Raw genomic sequence first — 22913 nt, 5'->3', positions numbered from 1 at the left:
AAGTTTGCTTTGTGTCTTGTTTTTCTTTTTATTTCTGACTCAGAAGTAATTCCACAAAGTTTACCAGCTATGACTGGCTTAGTCTTTGTTCCTTGGCTTTCTTATTGCTGAAAGAACATGTTTGCATTGTAGTTATTGGCACAGGAATAGATAGTACTTACTGTTTAAGGTCATTATGTACCTCTCATGGTTTAAGAACATCTTTTATGAGGACATTTCTGTAACTAGTTCATATTTTATATTTTTAAACACCTGAGGTAAAAAGTTAAGGACCAATAATATTTCAGCATGTTTCAGTTTTATAGTGTGGAATAAATTGAATATACCTAGCAAGTTTGTATAGTAGAATTTATTTCACTCGCATTTTGGTCAAAACCCAGTATAGGTCCTGATTTGTGTTGGAGCATGTTGTGGACTGGAACAGTGGAATGTCAATTGATCTGTTTCCCAGTTTCCTGTGTTTTCTGCTTTAGAAAGGACTGGAGAGAATAATGGAAGAGAATGCTTTTGTAAAAACACTTCTTCCTTCAATCAGAACAGTTTACTTATTTTTGTCTAGCTCACTAAGCAATACAAAGCATTCTTCTGTGAGACAAAAATGTATGAAATAAATTAGGATTTTAGAACAGTCGACAAATAAATTGATTAATTTTGTTTACTGCGAATCAATATTGAAGTTGTTATTAAAAGGGATATAGACAGTAAGAACAAGGAGTTTATGCTGAACTTGAATGCTGGTTCAACCTCAGCTGAAGTATAATGTTCAGTTCTGGGCAGTGCACTTCAGAAGGAATGTGAAGGGATTAGAGAGTGTGCAGGTAAGATTTGCAAGAGTGGGTCATAGATTAGAAGCTTCAGTTGTGAAAATAGAATAATGTGGAGGTACCGGTGTTGGACTGGGGTTGGCCAAAGTTAAAAATCACACAACACTAGGTTATAGTCGAGCAGGTTTATTTTGGAAGTACAAGTTTTTGGAGCACTGCTCCTTTGTCAGGTAGCTAGTGGGGCAGGATTATAGGACACAGAATTTATAGTAAAAGATCAAAGTGTCATAGAAGCTGATGTGATGTATTGAACAAACTTAGATTGCTATTAAGTCTTTAATCATTGAGAGTGGGGATGCAGATTTCAATTCATTAATATGTAAATCCCAGAACTACTTTCACATCACAGTCCCCTTAAAACTTAAGGTTTTATGTGAAAAAGAGATGGCATCTCAGCTCAAACAATGCATTAAAGGTGTGAGGTTAGAATCTGTATCCCAACCTTTGCAGATTTCTATTTGCAGATATTCTATTTTGTCCAAAAAGCGCAAAATCTGTAGGCAGTTCAGTCCGTATGACATTTTATCAATTCCTACTTTGGAAATAGAACCAGTCTGACTCAAGGTTGTGATACAGACAGACTCTAACCTCATACCTTTAATGCATTGTCTGAGCTGAGATGTCACCTTTTTTTAAAATAAAATCTGAAGTTATCTCAGGACTGTGACTTGAAAAAATTTCTGGGATTTACATATTAATGAATCGAAACCTGCAACCCCATTCTAAGTGATTAAAGACTAAGCAGCGATCCAGGTTAGTTTGTTACATTGCATCAATTATATGACACTTTGATCTTTTACTATAAATTCTGTGTATTATGGTCCTGCCCCACTCGCTACCTGACTAAGGAGCAGTGCTCCGAAAGCTTGTACTTCCAAAACAAACCTGTTTGACTATAACCTAGTGTTGTGTGACTTTTAACTTTGAAGATAGATAGATTGGTAAAGGTAGGACTGTTTTCTTTGCAGAAAAGAAGGTTGAGGAGAGATTTGATAGATGAATTCAAAATATGGGTCTGTGTGATAATGACAGCATAGAATTTCTCGGCACTTAAGTGTATATTGAACTTCTAATTCCATTATGTTTCTTTCCTAAAAAGAGGACTGCTGCAGCCAAAAGATGACTGTAGATAAAAATTCAGTGACTAACAGGATGATGTGAGCCCATGGAATATCACAGCTGTCCAGAGAAAGGGAAACTTCAAGCAGAACGATTCAAAAGGGCATGAATAATGATAGGCTGACTTCCTTCTCAATAAAAAGCCATTTCCTGTATATATCACTCTGTTTTATGCTTCTAGAGATATATAAACAGATTTTTAAAAACTACAGCATCTGGTCTTTGTGTATTAGTGACCTGACATTTTGGTATGTGGACATGTGTGCTGTGACGTTTGCACTTTAAGAACAGCCATTAAACACCCCTGCAATACAGGTAAAAGAGGAAGAAATGAGCTCAGCCAGCTACCATCCAAAGGTACAAGGGGGTGGGGCGGGGGGGAAGAAAGATCTAACTGCCTCTAAAGCCAAAAATTACAAACTAGGCTGCTCAACTACCAATGTCAACACTACTGTTATGGGCCAGGCCAGACCCCCTCAAAAGCATTTCAAGAAAATAGTCCAGACCCTAACTTTTCTAGCTGTTTTAAGCAGGTGTAAAATGGGTATTCCAGAATGATGCAGCTGGCCGCACCACTCAGTTTTAAACAAAACAGAATTTATTTACAGACTACTGAATGAAACACCAACAAAAGAGAACCAAATTTAGAATAACTTACTATGCGAAAACCTATTCGACTCTATCGCAATTTAATGATGCTGTATCAAATACTTGCAACATCCCATAAACCCTCCCTTGGCAAAAAAAAGGTGAAATCAAACACTGGTTCTTACAGGAAAAGTGTCAGAGAGAGAGAGAGGTTCAGCAGGGAGCTACTTCTTTGGGTCCAGCAGCTTCTCTGGGTTCCCAGCTAAAACTGGACCAGCAGCAGCAAACAAAAACAGCTTGTTAAAACCAAAACAAACCAAACCCTGAACTGGGAGAATTGGCTACTCCCCTTTCATTGTACAAGTGTTTTTTTAAAAACAAACACTTCAAACCGTTTTTTATGTAGCTATTTCCAGACATATCCGAACCTCTTTCTTTGTGACCCCCCCCCCCCACCTCCAAAAGAAAACACAAGGCCAACATAATCTTGTGAAAGGAGCAGCATCGTCACACTATCAATACCAGCCAAAATGCAGCTGCAAAGTTCTGCTATTTACTCTTCATGATCGACCTTGAGACTGATCCATCTACTGTTTTTAAAATTTTTTGTTTGGACTACCGTCTTATTCCTAATCTGTGCAAGTTTGTTGTATTATTGTATCTCATTACAGTCGGTAACTAATTAACTAACTCCTTTCTTAATTCAATAAAACCTGGTTAAATTAGCTCTTTTTAAAACACAGATTCACTTGGTCTGGGAGAAGCATGTCCAGGGCAAATTAATCTTATGAGCAACTGAGGGGGGTGAGTGAACAAAATAAATAAGTCCGTTCATCCCTTCTCGTCTGGGAGTTTAACTAATCGGATTATCCGGTCTGAATCAGTACCAAAATTGGGGAGCCTCATCTTGCTCTGTTTGAAACAGTGGACAGAATAGATGGGAAGGAACTATTCCCAGCCATAAAGGAATTGAGAATGAGAGCCAACTGATTTAAAATAAATGGCAAAAGAAGGTAAGCGATATGAGAAAATACTTTTTCAGGCAGCGATTAATTACATCTGAAACTCTCTATTTCAGGGTATGGTGGAGGCAGATTCAATTGGATTATTCTAAAGGGAATTAGATTATTATTTGAAAGAAGAATGTAAAGGGTTAAGGAGTGAGATATCGGGAGAATGTCACTAAGTGAATTGCTCATTCAGAATGTCAGTAAGGACACAATGGACTGAATGGTTGCCTTCTGAGCTATAGCGCTTCTGTGAATAGTATAAACTATATTCTTGGCACATGATCTTTTTTCAGGTAGTTTTTACATCATGAATAGATCTGTTTTATTAATCTGTTCACTTTGAAATCTGGATTGTAAGAACAGATGGGTCACAGATGGAAAGGCAATTGATGCGGAGTTGCTAAACTTTCTGTGTAAACAGAGTAAGCTTTGTTGCTTAGTGTCTTTCTTTGCCAGACTTCTCTCAGTACTGAGATCTGTTTGAAGTTGGTCATCATACAGGAAGACAAACGAAACTAATATCTTTTATGCACATGATATTGGAATGCAGGAATGACATTTTCCTTTTGTTTCCTTTTTTTGCCAATTGATTGCAGTCAAAAGCAGCAGAGTCGCACAGTCCCTCACTAGTAACAAACCAGGTGAACAGTTGTCTGGATCCTTCTGATCGGGTAAGCTCCCATGCAATGGACCCAGCCAGTGGTGATCCTGGTATAACTAGCACTCTGGAGGACCACACAGGCATCCCACCAACACTTGCCAGCACATTAGGGCACATTGTAGAGCAACTGGATGTTTTAACCCAGGTGAGTGATTGAAAAGGTGAAGGACCTAATAATTGTTTTGCTAATACGTTTTTCTTACATTTTTCGTTGTAGGAGGATTTCATTGCTGCTTTTTTGCTCCAGTTACATTTTTATCTTTGTGAGTTGCTCGGTCCACTATTGTATCTCATTTATATAAACAGTTTGGATAAGAGTTTAGGAGACTTGTTTAGTAAGTTGCGGATGACACCAAAATTGCTTGTATCGTTAACAGTGAAGAAGGTAATCCAAAATTGCAAAGAGATTTTGATCATTTGTGCCAATGGGCTGAGGAGTGACAGATGAAGTTTAATTTGGATAAATGTGAGGTATTGCATTTTGGTAAGATGTGCAGGGGCGGGACTTAGATACCTAATGGTAGGGCCCTGGGTAGTATTGAGCAGAGATACCTAGGGATTCAGGTACATAGTTCTTTGAAACTTGTGTCATAGATAGATAGGGGAATAAAGAAGGCGTTTAGCACTCATTCCTTCATAGCTCAGACGATTGAGCATATGAGTTGGGATGTGATGGTGAGGTTGTACAGGACATTGTGGGCACTTTTGGAGTACTGTGTACACTTCTGGTCGCCTCTGCTATAGGAAGGATATTATTAAATTGGGGAGGATTCAGAAAAGATTTACCAGGATGTTACTGGGACTGGAGAGTTTGGGAGGCTGGGACTTTTTCCCTGGACCATAGAAGGTTGAGGAGTGACCTTAAAGAAGTTTAAAACCTTGTGAGAGACATTGATAGGATGAATGGTAAAGGTCCGTTCCCTATAGTGGGTGAGTTCAAAAACTAGAGGGCATATTTTTAAGGTAAGTGGTCAAAGATTTAAAAAGGACCTGTGGGGCAATCTTTTCACACAGAGGGTGGTTCATATGTGGAATGACTTATCAGAGGAAGTGGTAGTTGCAGGTACAGTTATAATATTTAAAAAACATTTGGATAGGTATATAAACAGGAAGGGTTTAGAGGGATATGGGCCAAACACAGGCAAATGGGGCTATTTTAGTTTGGGAAACTTCGTCAGCACAGACGAGTTGGATCGAAGGGTCTATTTCTGTGATGTATAACTCTCTGCTCTCAATGACTCTAAAATCTGAGATTTGACTTTGTTACAATCATAATAATTGCATGGTACCAGTACCTGTTGATTTTAACCAATTAAGACCAAACTCCTCTTTTTGCACAGAGTTAAAGGATAAACTTGCAATAACTTATGTTGATTGCTACAACACTTGTTCCTTTTCCCTGAAAATTCTTGCTTTACAGTGTTAATACCATACCACCAGAATGTGTGAAGTCATTCGAAAATACACAATTATGGGTAGTTTTTCTCATGCTATCATGTGCTCAAAAGTACTATCAAACTAACTTAATTTCCTGAGAGAGATGGATAAAGGCAGATTAAAATTACAGGGTGAAGCTTGGCTTTTGTAGGCTACAGTCATAGTGTCATAGAAGCATAGAAAATTGGAGCAGGAGTAAGCCATAGTCATACAGCATGGAAACAGGCCCTTTGGCCCAACATGTCTGTGCCAACCAACAAACACCAAGCGACACTAATCCCATTTTCCTCCACTTAGTTCGTAGTCTACTCTGCTTTGGCATTTTAAGCGCACGTCCAGTTGCGTCTTAAATGTTGCGGGAGTACCTGCCTCCTCAAACGTTTTAGGCAGCGTATTCCAAATTTTTGCCAAATGCTGGTTGAAAAAGCATTTCCTCAAATCACTCTAAACCACTTTTTTTTTTAGATTTTTTTTTAGATTACTTAGTGTGGAAATAGGCCCTTCGGCCCAACAAGTCCACACAGACCCGCCGAAGCGCAACCCACCCATACCCCTACATTTACCCCTTACCTAACACTACGGGCAATTTAACATGGCCAATTTACCTAACCTGCACATCTTTGGACTGTGGGAGGAAACCGGAGCACCCGGAGGAAACCCACGCAGACACGGGGAGAACGTGCAAACTCCACACAGTCAGTCGCCTGAGGCGGGTATTGAACCCGGGTCTCTGGCGCTGTGAGGCAGCAGTGCTAACCACTGTGCCACCGTGCCGCCCACTTACTTCTCAACTTGTGCCCTCTGTCTTAGATGCATCTGCCATGGGGAAAAGATTCTCACAACCTACTCAGTCTATGTGTATCGTAATTTTAGAAAGATTAGATTAGATTCCCTGCAGTGTGAAAACAGGCCCTTCGGCCCAACAAGTCCACACCGACCCTCCGAAGAGTAACCCATCCAGACCCATTTCCCTCTGACTAATGTACCTAACAGTATGGGCAATTTAGCATGGCCAATTCACCTGACCTGCACATCTTTGGACTGTGGGAGGAAACCAGACCACCCAGACGAAACCCACGCAGACACTGGGAGAATGTGCAAACTCCACACAGACAGTCACCCAAGGCTAGAAACTAACCTAGGTCACTGGCGCTGTGAGGCAGCAGTGCGAACCACTGAGCCACCGTGCTGTCCCAAGAAATTGAGCTTCAGTGAGCCTGATATGATCGGAACATGTAACCTTCTGATCTGGAATCAGATGCGCTACTGTTGCACCACAAGCCCGCAGCCAAATTTTGTATATTAATCAGGTCCCCTCCCCTTGGCCGCCTGTATTCTAAGAAAAACAAATTCAGACTAACCAGTCTTTGATCATAACTCAGCCTTTCATCCCAGGTAGCCTCCTAGTGAAACTCCTCTGCACCCTCTACAGTGCAGCCATGTCGTTCCATTTAGTGTGGTGACCAGAACTGCACACAGTATTCCATCTGTGACCTCACCAATGTTTGATAAAGCTGTATCAAAACTCTCTGGCTCCTATAAGCCCCAGCTAACGCAGGTAAGCATCCCATATTGCTTTTCACAAGTCTATCTACCTGTGCTGACACCCAAGATTCCTTTGTTCCTCGATACTCCCTAGGGATCTACCATTCATTGTGTAAATTCATCTCTTATTAGACCTCTCAAATGCATCACCTCACATTTCTCAGGATTAGATTTCATGTGCAAATGCTCTGCCCATTTATCAGCTGATCAGTATCAGACTATAGCCTGAGACCATCCTCCTCACTATCAGCAGCACCAATTTTCATGCAAACCTACTAATTATACTTCCACATTCACATCCAAGTTATTCATGTACATGACAACTGCAAGATTCCCAGCACCGATCCCTGTGATAAACTGCTAGTCACAGGATTCCAATCACAAAAACAACCCTCCTCCATCACCCTTTGCCTCCTATTTGCAAGCCAATTTTTTATCCAGTTTGCCAAATTGCCTTGGATCCTTTGCGCTATTACCTGTTGACCAGCCTTCCATGTGGAACTTTGACAAAGACCTTATTGAAATCACATCAGCTGCACTACCCTCACCAATATATTTAGTCACCTTTCAAAAAACTCATTTATATTTAATCCCTCTAACAAATCCATGCTGACTATCCCTGGTAAGTCCCTGACTTTCCAAGTGTTGATTCATCCTGTCCCTCAGAAGTTTTCCCTGTAATATCCCTACCACTGACATCAGATGAACTGGTCTGCAATTACCTGGCATATCATTGCTGACCTTCTTCAACAAAAGAAGAACATTAGCTTTCCTCGTCATCTGGCACTTCATTTTTCACCAATAGAGTATTGAATATATCCATCAGGGTCCCAGCAATCTCCTCCCTTACCTCCCATAGCAACTCTTACATCACCTCAGGTCCAAGGGATTTAGACACCTTTATGCCTGCTAAAACATGCTCCTTATTAACCTTCATATGTTCTAGAACCTCACCATCCCAGCTGAAATCCACATCTACAATGTCTTTCTCTTCTTTGAATACAGGTGAGAAAAATTCCTTTAAAACTCATCCACATTCTCCAGCACCATGTGGAGATTGTCCTTTTGATCTCCAATAGACTCCACTCTTAGAACATGGAACAATACAGAGCAGAACAGGCTCTTCGGCTCTTGATGTTGCGCCGACCTGTGAACTATTCTCAGCTCGTTCCCCTACACTATCCCCAAATCATCCATGTGCTTATCTAAGGATTGTTTAAATCTCCCTAAAGTGGCTGAGTTGACTACATTAGCAAGTAGGGCATTCCACACCCTTACCACTCTCTGCATAAAGAACCTGCCTCTGACATCTTTCTTAAATCTATCATCCCTCAATTTGTAGTTGTGCCCTCTCGTACAAGCTGACGTCATCATCCTAGGGAAAAGGCTTTCACTGTCTACCCTATCTAATCCTCTGATCATCTTGTATGTCTCTATCAAATCCCCCCTTAGCCGCCGCCTTTCCAATGAGAACAGACCCAAGCATCTCAGCCGTTCCTCATAAGACCTTCCCTCCAGACCAGGCAACATCCTGATAAATCTCCTCTGCACCTTTTCCAATGCTTCCACATCCTTCCTGTAATGGGGCGACCAGAACTGTACACAATATCCCAAGGGTGGCTGCATCAGCATTTTGTACAGTTGCAGCATGATATTGCGGCTCCAGAACTCAATCCCTCTACCAATGAAACCTAACACACCGTATGCCTTCTTAACACCACTATCCACCTGGGTGGCAACTTTCAGAGATCTATGCACATGGACTCCAAAATCTCTCTGCACATCCACACTACCAAGAATCTTTCCATTGACCCAGTACTCTGCATTCCAATTATTCTTCCCAAACTGCATCACCTCACATTTAGCTGCATTGAACTCCATTTGCCACCTCTCAGCCCAATTCTGCAGTTTATCCAAGTCCCCCTGCAACCTGTAACATTCTTCCAAACTGTCCACTACACCACCGACTTTAGTGTCGTCTGCAAATTTACTAATCCATCCACCTGTGCCTGCGTCTAAGTCATTTATAAAAATGACAAACAGCAGTGGACCCAAAACAGATCCTTGTGGCACACCACTAGTAAGTGGCCTCCAGACTGAATATTTTCCATCAACCACCACTCGCTGCCTTCTTTCAGAAAGCCAGTTTCTAATCCAAACTGCTAAATCACGCTCAATTCCATGCCTCTGCATTTTCTCCATCAGCCTACCATGTGGAACCTTATCAAAGGCTTTACTGAAGTCCATGTATACCACGTCAACTGCCCTACCCTTATCTACATGTTTGATCACCTCAAAAAACTCAATGAGGTTTGTGAGACACGACCTGCCCTTGACGAAACCATGTTGACTATCTGAAATCAAAGTGTTGCTTGCGAGATGATTATAAATCTTACCTCTTATAATCCTTTCCAAAACCTTTCCTACAACAGAAGTAAGGCTCACTGGTCTATAATTACCTGGGTCATCTTTGCTACCCTCCTTGAACAAGGGCACAACATTTGCAATCCTCCAGTCCTCAGGTACTAAACCTGTAGACAATGATGACTCAAATATCAAAGCCAAAGGCTCTGCTATCTCCTTCCTAGCTTCCCAGAAAATCCTCGGATAAATCCCACCTGGCCCAGGGGACTTGTCTACTTTCACTCCTTCTAGAATAGATAACACCTGTGCGTAACTAACCTCGATCCTTTCTAGTCTAATATCCCGTACCTCATTTTTCTCCTCTACAATGTTCTCCTTTTCCTGAATGAACACCGATGAGAAATGTTCATTTAGCACCTCTCCGATCTCTACAGGGTCCACACTCAACTTCCCACTTCTGTCTTTGACTGGCCCTATTCGTACCCTAATCATCCTTTTATTCCTCACATACCTATAGAAAGCTTTAGGGTTCTCCTTTATTTGCTAACGACTGCTCGTGTCCTCTCTTTGCTCTTCTTAACTCTCTCTTTAAATCCTTCTTAGCTAATCTGTAACTCTCCATCGCCTCATCTGTACCATCTTGCTTCATCAACACGTAAGCCTCCTTCTTCATCTTAACAAGAGATGCAATTTCTGGAGTAAACCATGGTTCCCTTACCTTATCACTTCCTCCCTGCCTGACAGGGACATACCTATCAAGGTCATGCAATATATCTGTTCCTTAAACCAGCTCCACATTTCGATTGTCTGCATCCCCTGCATTTTGCTACCCCATTCTATGCATCCTAATTCTTGCCTAATCGCATTATAATTGCCCTTGCCCTATCGATAACTCTTGACCTGTGGCATGTACCCATCCCTTTCCATTGCTAAACTAAACGTAACTGAATTATGGTCACTCTCTCCAAAGTGCTCACCTATAACTAAATCGAACACCTGGCCTGGTTCATTATCAAGCACCAGATCCAGTGTGGCCTCCCCTCTTGTCGGCCCTTCGAAGTACTGTGTCTGGAAACCCTCCTGTACACATTGGACAAAAACTGATCCATCCGACGTACTAGAGCTGTAACATTTCCAGTCAATGTTGGGGAAGTTAAGGTCCCTCATAATGACCACCCTGTTCCTTTCACTCCTACTTAGAATAGTTTTGCTAATCCTCTCTTCCATCTCCCTTGGAACTCTGCAGAGGCCTATAAAAAAAATTCCAAGCAGTGTGACCTCTCCTGTTTCTAACCTCAGCCCACACTACCTCAGTAGAAGAGTCCTCATCAAAAGTTCTCTCAGCCACCGCTATACTATCTTTGACTAACAAGGCCACGCCTCCCCCTCTTTTACCACCTTGCCTGTTTTTAATGAATGATCTAAACCCTGGAACCTGCAAAATCCATTCCTCACCCTGCTCTATCCATGTCTCCGAAATGGCCACAACATTGAAGTCCCAGGTATCTATCCATGCTGCAAGCTCACATACCTTATTTAGGATACTTCTGGCGTTGAAGTAGACACAAACCAGTTTGCTGTCTGCCAGTACATTCCTGTGACCCTGAAATCCTGTCCCTGTCCTTTCTACTTTCATCCTCCTGTGCACTGCAACTACACCTCCGGCTCCCATCCTCTTTCTCTGCATCTACTTATAAAATACCTTGAGGTTTTCCATAATCTTAAAAGCTAAAAAATGTTTTATGACCTTTCTTTGCACTCCTAATTTCTTTTTAAGCACACTGTACACTGTCTCTCCTTTTGAAGGGCTTCCCTGTTTTTAATGTGTTGTGCCTACCGTAATTCTTCCTTTTTTTTTTCATTATCAAACTCTCAATATCTCTTGACATGTTGGGTTCCCTGGACTCTGCTGCTCTTGCCCTTCAACTATTAGAGGAAAATACTGCCCTGAACGTTCAATATACTACTTTGAAAAGGCTCTCACTTTCAAATGTGGACTTACTGCAAGTAGCTGCTCCCAGTCTACATTTGCTAGATCCTGTCTAATGATATTGAATTTGGCCTTCCCCTAGTTTAGACACTTTAACTTATCACTATGCTTATCCCTTTCCATAATTACTTTGAAACTTAGAGTTCTGGTCACTACCCCCAAAATGCTTGCCTGCTGAAACTTCAATCACTTGACCAACTTCATTCCCTAGGATTAGCACTACCTAGGACTATCTACATACTGGCACAAAGATGCACTTTAAAAATTCCACCCGGTCTAATTCTTTAATACTAAGGCAATGCCAGTTAATGATAGCAAAGTTGAAATCCCCTACAACTACAACCCTATTGCTCTCGCACCTTTCTATGATTTGCCTACGCATCTGCTACTTTATTTCCCTCTGACTGTTGGAAGGCCTATAGTATAGTCAAAGTAATCACCTTTTTCTTTTATTACTGAGCTCTACCCACACGGTCTCCTATGAAGAGCCTTTTAGGATATTCTGCAGTGACGGTTTCCTTTATCAATGACATGTTAAATTGTTACATAAATACCATTCAGTGATTTTCAGGCTTCAGGGATTTTGTAATCCAGTAACTGTGCTGGATTTCTGTGGTAACATCCAGGTTTACTTTGCTCACTGATCATTGAAGCAGATTTGGCTCTGCAGGTTTTGTAAATCCGAGCTTCGAACCAATTAGAGTTGTAATTCTGCTGCTTTTGACTCTGGTCTGCGTTATTACCAAGGTGATTTCCACACGACTAGGATTTTGGTTAATATTGCAGATTTGCTTTCTGTAGCAGGTCAGGTGACAGTTCATGCTTTTTCAGTCCAGTGCTTCCATTATGAAGCAACTGCTTAATGCAATGTAAAGTGACAAACCTAAAGCTTAATCAATTTTGTGCAGGATTAAAGTTTAAGGTTGCTTCAGGTTACTTTGGCAGGCAAGGGAAAGGAGAATGACTGAATTGCATTTATGTAACAATTTAACACACACTGTCATAGAAATGTACAACATGGAAACAGATCCTTTGGTCCAATGAGTCCATGCTGTGAGATATCTTAAATTAATCTAGTCCCATGTGCCAGCATTTGGCCCATGTCCCTCTAAGCTCTTCGTTTTCATATACACATCCAGATGCTTTTTAAATGCTGTAATTGTATCAGCCTCCACCACTTCCTCTGGCAGCTCATTTCATACATGCACCACCCTCTATGAAGAAGTTGCACCTTAGGTCCCTTTTAAATCTTGCCCTCTTACCTTAAATCTATGTTCTTTTAGTTTTCAACTCCCTCACCTCAGGGAAAATGCCTTGTCTATTCACCCTATCCATGTCCCTCATGATTTTATGAACCTCTGTAAGGTCACCCTTCAGCCTTTGATGCTCCAGGGAAAATAGCCCCAGCCTATTCAGACTCTCCTTATTGCTCAAACCCTCCAACCTTGGCAACATCCTTGTAAATCTTTTCTGAATCCTTTGAAGTTTCACAACGTCCTTCCTGTAGCAGGGAGACCAGAATTGCACACAATATTCCAAAAGTGGTCGAACCAATAACCTGTATAGCCACGATATGACCACCCAATTCCTATACTAAATACACTGACCAATAAAGGCAAGCATACGAAACACCGCCTTCACTGTCCTATCTCCCACCCACTTTCAAGGAACTATGAACCTGCACTCCAACGTCTGTTTGTTCAGCAACACTCCCCAGGACCTTACCGTTAAGTGTACAAGTCCTGCTCTGATTTGTCCCGTTGTACTCTGAGGCCTTCTTCGCTGTCCACTACACCTGCAATTTTGATATCATCTGCAAACTTACTAACCATACCTTCTATGTTCACATCCAAAATCATTTAAATAAATGACAGAAAGCAGTGGAGCCAGCATGGATCTTTGTAGCACATCACTGGTCATGATTTCTTCACAGGCCTCCAGTCTGAGAAGCAACCATCCACCATCACCTTCTGTCTTCTATCTTCAAGTCAGTTCTGTATCCAAATGGCTAATTCTCTAAGATTGCAAAGCAGCAACTTAAGTTTTGATTACATTTACAACAGAGGAAGAGAAACAGCTCAAAGCACTGTAAGGAATAGATCTTAAGCAAAATCTTCAGCATTTCTGTTTCAGGCTAAGTGGAAATGTTGAGAAAAAGAATTCAAAGATTATGTGAGAAAGTCAATGCTGCGATATCAATGGTGGGGCAGTAGCAGGGACCTAGGAGTAGCCTGGTTCTCATAGTAGCTGACATCTGTTTCAAATGGGAGGGAAACTATTGACAAGGTCACCCTGCCTGTCTTGAGCGTAAGAGTCAAGCAGGAAGTGTGGAATTGGAGTAATGTGTAGGTTCACTTCCCTGGAATACTGTAATGAACTACATGGATTTTGTTTTACAGCAATCCAAAAATTTGAATTGTTATTCTGTGATACCTGTCTGCTATTGATCAATTTATTTAACTTAATTTTGCAAGTTGTCAAGTGGGATTTGAACTCATCTCTGAACTTATACAGTAGTGCCATCACCACCAAACTACCAATCATGATATATGATAAAATTGGCAATCAATTTTGTTAAAGCAGGATGCAATGTCACAAACCACAAAAGGAGGTCATTGGCCTATTCTGTCTATTCTGGTTCTCTAAGGACTATACGTACATTCTAGTCTTCACAAAGCTACAATGTTGAATGACTTAGATTAATCAGTTTTCTACTACCGCTAATTGAACCTGCTCAATTCAAATTCTTCATTCAGTGTCTGTGATTCTGCCGACCCCACTTTTCCTGTTCAGGTACAGTTCCACTTACAGTTGCAGATAGCTAGTTAATAATCTGTGGCTTTAAACATAGAATTTTTAGTTTGATGAATTTTCATTTAACTGTAGAAAATAAGAAATCTAATTGCAGTAAAAGGAAGCATTAAAGCAACCTTAAAAGGCTTGAGTCATTTTGCCTTAAGAGGTTAACAGCGAGCAAGATAAGATCATGAATGGCAAATGCATTTGTTGAGCTGGAGACATGTTGTCTTAATTTGCAGTAATAGCAGTCCAGCTTATTTTGAGAGTTAAAGCCTAAGTTCAAATCGGAAAGGCTGTAAAACCTGTTTGCTTTGTCAAATCAAAGAGTAAATTGTAAATAAGTAATGATAGCTCAGACAAGCTATTCCATTATGGAAATGTGTGAAGCTTAAGTAGGTGCTCTGGTTTAAATTTATCTCTGTTTTGGAGAGGAGTCTGCTGCAGTTTTGACTTGCAAAAGTGCTAAAGCGTAAGAAATTGCCAGGTAGGCCACAGATTACTGAAGTTAGAGCTGCACAGAAGTCTTGAGGAATGTGTGTCATGACATAAAAAAATGAAAATGAGCCTTGGTATCCATTGTTAGTTCACTGCAGTTGAGAATGGGGAGAGGGAAACTCGAGCATATTTGCTTGATGCAGCTGCGAAACATGGGAGCTTTCAGAATTTTGGTGGCAGTTTGAAGAAGCTAACTGACTGGAGGAATAAGGATTCTGGGTAATCCAAGATGGAGGACGGGTAATATTTCTGGCTGTAACAGGCTGCATCTTTTTTGAAGGATTTTAGGTATTGAAGGTGATGTCCTCGAATTCCAGGAGCAGCAATTATTGTTTTATATGCTGTTGCATTGTTTTGGAACTTTTGAGAAAAGAAAAGTCAAAACTACTGCACTTTTAAAAGGGAGAGGAACAGACAAAGGTAGCACGTGGTCTGTGCAGGAGAGAGAGAGAGAAAGGAACCCACACTACTAACTGACACAGTAGGGAACCTGCACAGTTACTGCCTTTGTTGTTTGAATTCATGTATTGTTGGACTTCGAAGTACAACTAGGAAAATTAACAAACAGTGAAATTCACAACTGATCTTAGAGAGCCTGTTTGGGAGAGGTCACAGCACAGAAACACATAAGTGAATAGTTTTAAGTGTAGCCTTGCTGTAAGTCTGCAATAGTGAGTAGAGTGGGTTCTTGTTTGATTATATATTTTATTGAGATATATCTCTTGATTAAACTTAAAAAATATAAGCCATAAGTATTACGTTACCCTGGAGCAGTGTTTTGTAGAGGAAAAAGACAATGCCATTTTCTGGATCTGCAGATTGGAAGAATCAAAATGCCCTTTAGTAGAGTGATCTGCTCTTCATGTCAGATCTGGGAGTTTATGTTACTGAGGATTATATCTGCAATAAATGCTGCTGGTTGCAAATCCTATCGGATCAAACGATTGGTTGGAACGACAGTTAGAGGTAATGAGGAATTTGCAAGAGCAAGGGGATGTGATGGATGGCAGTTACAGGAAGGAAGAAAAGTAGCAGATACAGTCACATAGATGGGTTAACTCCAGGAAAGGTAAGAGAGGTAGGCAGCTAGTGCAGGAGTCTCCTGTGACTATTCCCATTTCAAACAAGTATGCTGTTTTGGAAATTGTAGGGGGTGATGGATTCTCAGGAGAATCCAACGCAAACAGCCAAGTTTCTGGTTTTGGGACTGGCTGTAATCCAATGATCGATTGTGTTAGGGGACTCTCTAGTCCGAGGTACAGACAGATGTTTCGGTGGCCCACAGCGAAAAATCCGAATGTTGTGTTGTCTCCCTGGTGCCAGGATCAAGAATGTCTGAGAGGATGTAGAATGTTCTCAAGGGGGAGAGGGCCCAGCAGGAGGTCATTGTACACATTGGAACCAATGACAAAGGAAGGCAAAAGGATGAGGTTCTGAAGGGTGAAAATAAGAGAGCTAGGCAGCAATTTTAAAAGGAGGTCCTCGAGTAGGAATATCTGGATTACTCCAGTGCAACGCGCTAGTGAGGGTAGGAAGAGGAGAATAGAGCAGATGAATGCATGGCTGAGGAGCTGATATATGGGAAAAGGATTCACAGTTTTGGATCATTGGAATCACTTCTGGGATAGAAATTACCTGTACAAGAAGGATTGCACCTGAACTGGAAGTGGACTAATATACTGACAGGGAGATTTGCTAGAGCTGCTCGGGAGGATTTAAACAAGTAAGGTGGGGAGGGGTGGAACCCAGGGGGATAGTGAGGAAAGAGATCAATCTGAGACAGGTACAGTTGGGAAAGGGAGCGAGTCAGTCAGGGCAGGCAGGGACAAAGCAGAGAACAAGGTAGGACTGATAAATTAAACTGCAATTATTTCAATGCAAGAGGCCTAACAGGGGAGGCAGATGAACTCAGGGCATGGTTAGGAACATGGGACTGAGATGTTATAGCAATTACAGAAACATGGCAGAGAAAGGGACAGGACTGGCAGCTATTGTTCCAAGATACAAATGCTGCAGGAAAGACAGAAAGGGAGGCAAGAGAGGAGGGGGAGTGGCATTTTTGATAGGTGATAGCATTACAGGTGTACGGAGGGAGAATATTCCCAGCAATACATCCAAGGAAGTTATTTGGGTGGAACTGAGAAATAAGAAAGGGATGGTCACCTTATCGGGATTGTATTATAGACCCCTTTTAGTCGGAGGGAAATTGAGAAACAAATTTGTAAGGAGATCTCAGTTATCTGTAAGAATACTAGGGTGGTTATGGTAGGGGGTTTTAACTTTCCAAACATAGACTGGGACTGCCATAAGTGTTAAGGGTTTAGATGGAAAGGAATTTGTTAAGCATCTACAAGACAATTTTGTGATTCAGTATGTGGATGTACATGCTAGAGAAAGTGCAAAACTTGACCTACTTTTGGGAAATAAGGCAGGGTGGGTGACTGAGGTGTCAGTGGGGGAGCACTTTGGGGCCAGCGACCATAATTACTTAGATTACTTGAATTGCTTAGTGTGGAAACAGGCCCTTTGGCCCAACAAGTCCACACCGACCCACCGAAGCGCAACCCACCCATACCCCTACATTTACCCCTTCACCTAACACTATGGGCAGTTTAGCATAGTCAATTCACCTCACCTGCACATCTTTGGACTGTGGGAGGAAACTGGAGGAAACCCACGCAGACACTGGGAGAATGTGCAAACTCCACACAGTCAGTTGCCTGAGGCGGGAATTGAACCCGGGTCTCTGGCGCTGTGAGGCAGCAGTGCTAGCCACTGTGCCACCGTGCCGCCTATTAGATTTAAAATAGTGATGGAAAAAGATAGACCAGATCTGAAAGTTGAAGTTCTAAATTGGAGAAAGGCCAATTTTGACGGTATTAGGCAAGAACTTTTAAAAGGTGATTAGGCGCAGATGTTCACAGGTAAAGGGATGGCTGGAAAATGGGAAGCCTTCAGAAATGAGATAACGAGGGTCCAGAGACAATATATTCCTGTTAGGGTGAAAGGAAAGGCTGTTGGGTGTATGGAATACTGGATGACTGGAGAAATTGAGGGTTTGGTTAAGAAAAAGGAGGGAACCATATGTCAGGTAGACAGGATAGATCAAGTGAATCCTTAGGAGTATACTTAAGAGGGAAATCAGGACGGCAAAAGGGGGACATGAGATAGCTTTGGCAAATAGAGTTAAGGAGAATCCAAAGGGTTTTTACAAATACATTAAGGACAAAAGGGTAACGAGGGAGAGAATAGGGGCCCTGAAAGATCAGCAAGGCAGCCTTTGTGTGGAGTTGCAGGAGACGGGGGAGATACTAAACGAGTATTTTGCATCAGTGCTTGCTTTGGAAAAGGGTATGGGAGGTACAGAATCTAGGGAAATAGATGGTGACATCTTGAAAAATGTCCATATTTAAAGAGGAGGAAGTGCTGGATGTCTTGAAACGCATAAAAGTGGATAAATCCCCAGAACCTGATCCTGGTATACCCTAGAACTCTGGGAAGCTCGGGACGTGATGTGCTGGGCCTCTTACTGAGATATTTGGATCATTGATAGTCACAGTGAGGTGCCGGAAGAGTGGAGGTTGGCAGGACTTGTACACTTAATGGTAAGGTCCTCGGGAGTGTTGCTGAACAAAGAGACCTTGGAAGGCAGGTTCATAGCTCCATGAAAGTGGAGTTGCAGGTAGATAGGATAGTGAAGAAGGCGTTTGGTATGCTTTCCTTGGTCATTGGGAGGCCGTGTTGCGGCTGTACAGGACATTGATTAAGCCGCTTTTGGAATATTGCATGCAGTTCTGCTCTCCTTCCTATTGGAAGGATGTTGTGAAACTTGAAAGGGTTCAGAAAAGATTGACAAGGATGTTGCCAGGGTTGGAGGATTTGAGCTATAAGGAGAGGTTGAATAGGCTAGAGCTGTTTTCCCTGGAGCGTCAGAGGCTGAGGGGTGACTTTATAGAGGTTTATAAAATCATGAGGGACATGGATTGGGTGAATAGACAAGGTCTTTCCCCTGGGGTGGGGGAGCCCAGAATTAGATGGTATAGTTTTAGGTTGAGAGGGAAAAGATGTAAAAGAGAACTAAGGGGCAACTTTTTCACGCAGAGGGTGGTGCATGTGTGGATTGGACTCTGAGGAAGTTGTGGAGGCTAGTACAATTACAACATCTAAAAGACATCTGGATGGGTATATGAATATAGAACATAGAAGAATACAGCGCAGTACAGGCCCTTTGGCCCTCGATGTTGCGCCGATCCAAGCCCACCTAACCTATACTAACCCACTATCCTCCATATACCTATCCAATGCCCGCTTAAATGCCCATAAAGAGGGAGAGTCCACCACTGCTACTGGCAGGGCATTCCATGAACTTACGACTCGCTGAGTGAAGAACCTACCCCTAACTTCAGTCCTATATCTACCGCCCCTTAATTTAAAGCTATGCCCCCTTGTAATACCCGACTCCATACGTGGGAAAAGGTTCACACTGTCAACCCTATCTAACCCCCTAATCATCTTGTACACCTCAATCAAGTCACCCCTAAACCTTTTCTCTAATGAAAACAGCCCCAAGTGTCTCAGTCTTTCCTCATACGATCTTCCTTCCATACCAGGCAACATCCTGGTAAACCTCCTCTGCACCCATTCCAGTGCCTCCACATCCTTCCTATAGTATGGCGACCAAAACTGCACACAATATTCCAGATGCGGCCGCACCAGAGTCTTATACAACTGCATCATGACCTCAGGACTCCGGAACTCAATTCCTCTACCAATAAAAGCCAGTACGCCATATGCCTTCCTCACCGCACTATTTACCTGGGTGGCAACTTTCAGAGATCTGTGTACATGGACACCAAGATCCCTCTGTTCATCCACACTACCAAGTATCCGACCATTAGCCCAGTACCCCATCTTTTTGTTATTCTTCCCAAAGTGAATCACCTCACACTTAGCTACATTGAATTCCATTTGCCACCTTTCTGCCCAGCTCTGCAGCTTCTCTATATCCTGCTGTAACCTGCCACATCCTTCCTCACTGTCAACAACTCCTCCGACTTTCGTATCATCCGCAAACTTGCTCACCCAACCTTCTAACCCCTCTTCCAGGCCATTTATAAAAATGACAAACAGCAATGGTCCCAAAACAGATCCTTGCGGAACACCGCTAGTGACGGCACTCCATGAAGAAACTTTGCCATCAACTACTACCCTCTGTCTTCTTCCATCCAGCCAATTCCTAATCCAAACCTCCAACTCACCCTCAATGCCATATCTCCGTATTTTCTGCAGTAGCCTACCATGGGGAACCTTATCAAACGCCTTACTAAAATCCATATATACCACATCTACCGCTTTCCCCTCATCAACCTCCTTCGTCACCTTTTCAAAGAATTCAATAAGGTTTGTGAGGCACGACCTGCCCTTCACAAAACCATGCTGACTATCCTTGATCACATTATTCCTATCCAGATGTGCATAAATCCTATCCCTTACAATTCTCTCTAAAACTTTGCCCACAACAGAAGTGAGACTCACCGGCCTATAGTTACTAGGGTTATCCCTACTCCCCTTTTTGAACAAGGGAACCACATTTGCTATCCTCCAGTCTTCTGGCACTACTCCAGTAGACAAAGAGGACATAAAAATCAAGGCCAATGGCTCTGCAATCTCTTCCCTTGCTTCCCAGAGAATCCTAGGATAAATGCCATCAGGCCCAGGGGACTTATCTATTTTCACCTTTTCCAGGATTTCCAACACCTCTTCTCTACATACCTCAAAGCCATCCATTCTACTTATTTGTGACTCAGTATTCACATCGACGACAATGCCCTGTTCCTGAGTAAATACTGAAGAAAAGTATTCATTCAGTGTCTCCCCAATCTCTTCCGCCTCCACACGCAACTTCCCACTACTATCCTTGACTGGACCTATTCCTACCCTAGTCATTCTTTTATTCCTAACATACCTATAGAAAGCCTTAGGGTTTTCCCTAATCCTACCGACTAAGGACCTTTCATGTCCCCTCCTTGCTGCTCTTAGCTCTCTCTTCAGGTCCTTCCTGGCTGCCCTATAACTCTCAATCGCCCCAATTGAACCTTCACGTCTCATCTTGAGATAGGCCGCCCTCTTCCATTTAACAAGGGATTCCAATTCCTTATTAAACCACGGCTCCCTCGCACGACCCTTTCCTCCCTGCCTGACAGGTACATAATTATCAAGGACACTCAATAGTTGCTCCTTGAACAAGCTCCACATATCATTTACACTCTTGCCTTGGAGTCTACTTTTCCAAGCCACACATCCTAAGTCATGCCTCACCGCATCATAATTTCCCTGACCCCAGCTATAACTCTTGCCCTGTAGTACACACTTATCCCTCTCCATCACGAGAGTAAAAATCACCGAATTATGGTCACTATCCCCAAAGTGCTCACCTACCTCTAATTCTAACACCTGGCCTGGTTCGTTACCCAGAACCAAATCCAGTATGGCCTCACCTCTTGTTGGCCTGTCTACATATTGTGTCAGGAAACTCTCCTGCACACATTGAACAAACACTGACCCATCTAACGAACTTGAGCTATAGCTTTCCCAATCAATATCAGGAAAGTTAAAGTCCCCCATAACAACCACCCTATTACTGTCACTCATCTCCTGAATCACCTTCCCTATCCTTTCTTCAATGATTCTAGGACTATTAGGAGGCCTGTAAAAGACTCCTAACAGGGTGACCTCACCTTTCCTATTCCTAACCTCAGCCCAAACTACCTCAGATGGCAAGTCCTCATCCATCGTCCTTTCCACCACTGTAATACTATCTTTGACAAGCAATGCCACACCTCCCCCTCTTTTACCCCCACCTCTGACCCTACTAAAACATTTAAATCCTGGAACCTGCAACAGCCAATCCTGTCCCTGTTCTAGCCATGTCTCCGTAATAGCCACAACATCGAAGTCCCAGGTACCAACCCACGCTGCAAGTTCACCTACCTTATTTCATATACTTCTTGCATTGAAGTATACACACTTCAAGCCACTTTCCTGTTTACAGACACCCTCCTTGGAAATTGATGCCATGTTCCTAACCTCCCTACACTCCAGGCCCTGCACTCTGAAGCTACAATCTGGGTTCCCATGCCCCTGCAGAGTTAGTTTAAACCCCCCCCAAGAGCACTAGCAAACCTCCCCCCAAGGATACTGGTGCCCCTCAGGTTCAGGTGTAGACCATCCTGTTTATAGAGGTCCCACCGTCCCCAGAAAGAACCCCAGTTATCCAAAAACCGGAATCCCTCCCTCCTGCACCATCCCTGTAGCCACGCATTTAAGTGTTCTCTTTCCCTATTCCTCGAATCTCTATCACGTGGCACGGGTAACAAACCAGAGACAACAACTCTGTTCGTTCTAACTCTGAGCTTCCAACCTAGCTCCCTGAAAGCCTGTCTAACATCCTCGGCACTCCTCCTACCTATGTCGTTGGTGCCAATATGGACCACGACTTCGGGCTGCTCCCCCTCCCCCTCCAGGACCCGGAAAACACGATCAGAGACATCACGTACCCTTGCACCTGGGAGGCAACATACCAAACGTGAGTCTCTCTCGTTCCCACAAAACCGCCTATCTGTGCCCCTAACTATCGAGTCCCCAATTACTACTGCTCTGCTCTTCTTCACCCTTCCCTTCTGAGTAACGGGGACAGGCTCCGTGCCAGAGACCTGAGCCCCGTTACTTACCCCTGGTAGGTCATCCCCCCCACAAGTATCCAAAACGGTATACTTGTTCTTGAGGGGAACGGCCGCAGGGGGTCCCTGCACTGGCTGCTTCCTCCCAGTCCCCCTCACTGTCACCCATCTATCTGCCATCTTTGGAGTTACTACTTCCCTATAACTCTGATCTATGACCCCCTCTGCCTCCCGAATGATCCGAAGTTCATCCAACTCCAGCTCCAGTTCCCTAACACGGTCTTGGAGGAGCTGGAGATGGGTGCACTTCCTGCAAGTGTAATCGGCAGGGACGTCGATGGCATCCCTCACCGCATACATGTATGGCATCCCTCACCTCATACATGGAAGGGTTTGGAGGGA

At 42.8% G+C, this 22913-nt stretch overlaps 1 protein-coding gene across 4 annotated transcripts in view; it reads left to right on the top strand.

Moving 5' to 3' along the window:
* poc1b (POC1 centriolar protein B) overlaps window positions 1-22913 on the top strand; it is a 119751-nt gene that overhangs the window by 85097 nt on the left and 11741 nt on the right. For 2 of the 4 annotated variants that reach the window (XM_043709916.2, XM_043709913.2), the window contains one exon: window positions 4138-4347. The exons of 1 other annotated variant lie outside the window; for it this stretch is intronic. In XM_043709916.2, coding sequence (XP_043565851.1) covers window positions 4138-4347 — 210 coding nt within the window. Of the gene's footprint in view, window positions 1-1923; window positions 1963-4137; window positions 4348-22913 lie in introns of those variants that run through there. One more of the 4 variants, XM_087997048.1, reaches the window with a different exon arrangement.

The sequence above is a fragment of the Chiloscyllium plagiosum genome, unplaced genomic scaffold, assembly GCF_037043375.1.
Source record: "Chiloscyllium plagiosum isolate Xiang-an unplaced genomic scaffold, Cpla_swu_hap1 HiC_scaffold_19, whole genome shotgun sequence".
NCBI classification, from domain to species: Eukaryota; Metazoa; Chordata; class Chondrichthyes; order Orectolobiformes; family Hemiscylliidae; genus Chiloscyllium; species Chiloscyllium plagiosum.
This window is presented reverse-complemented; position numbering and strand designations above follow the sequence as displayed.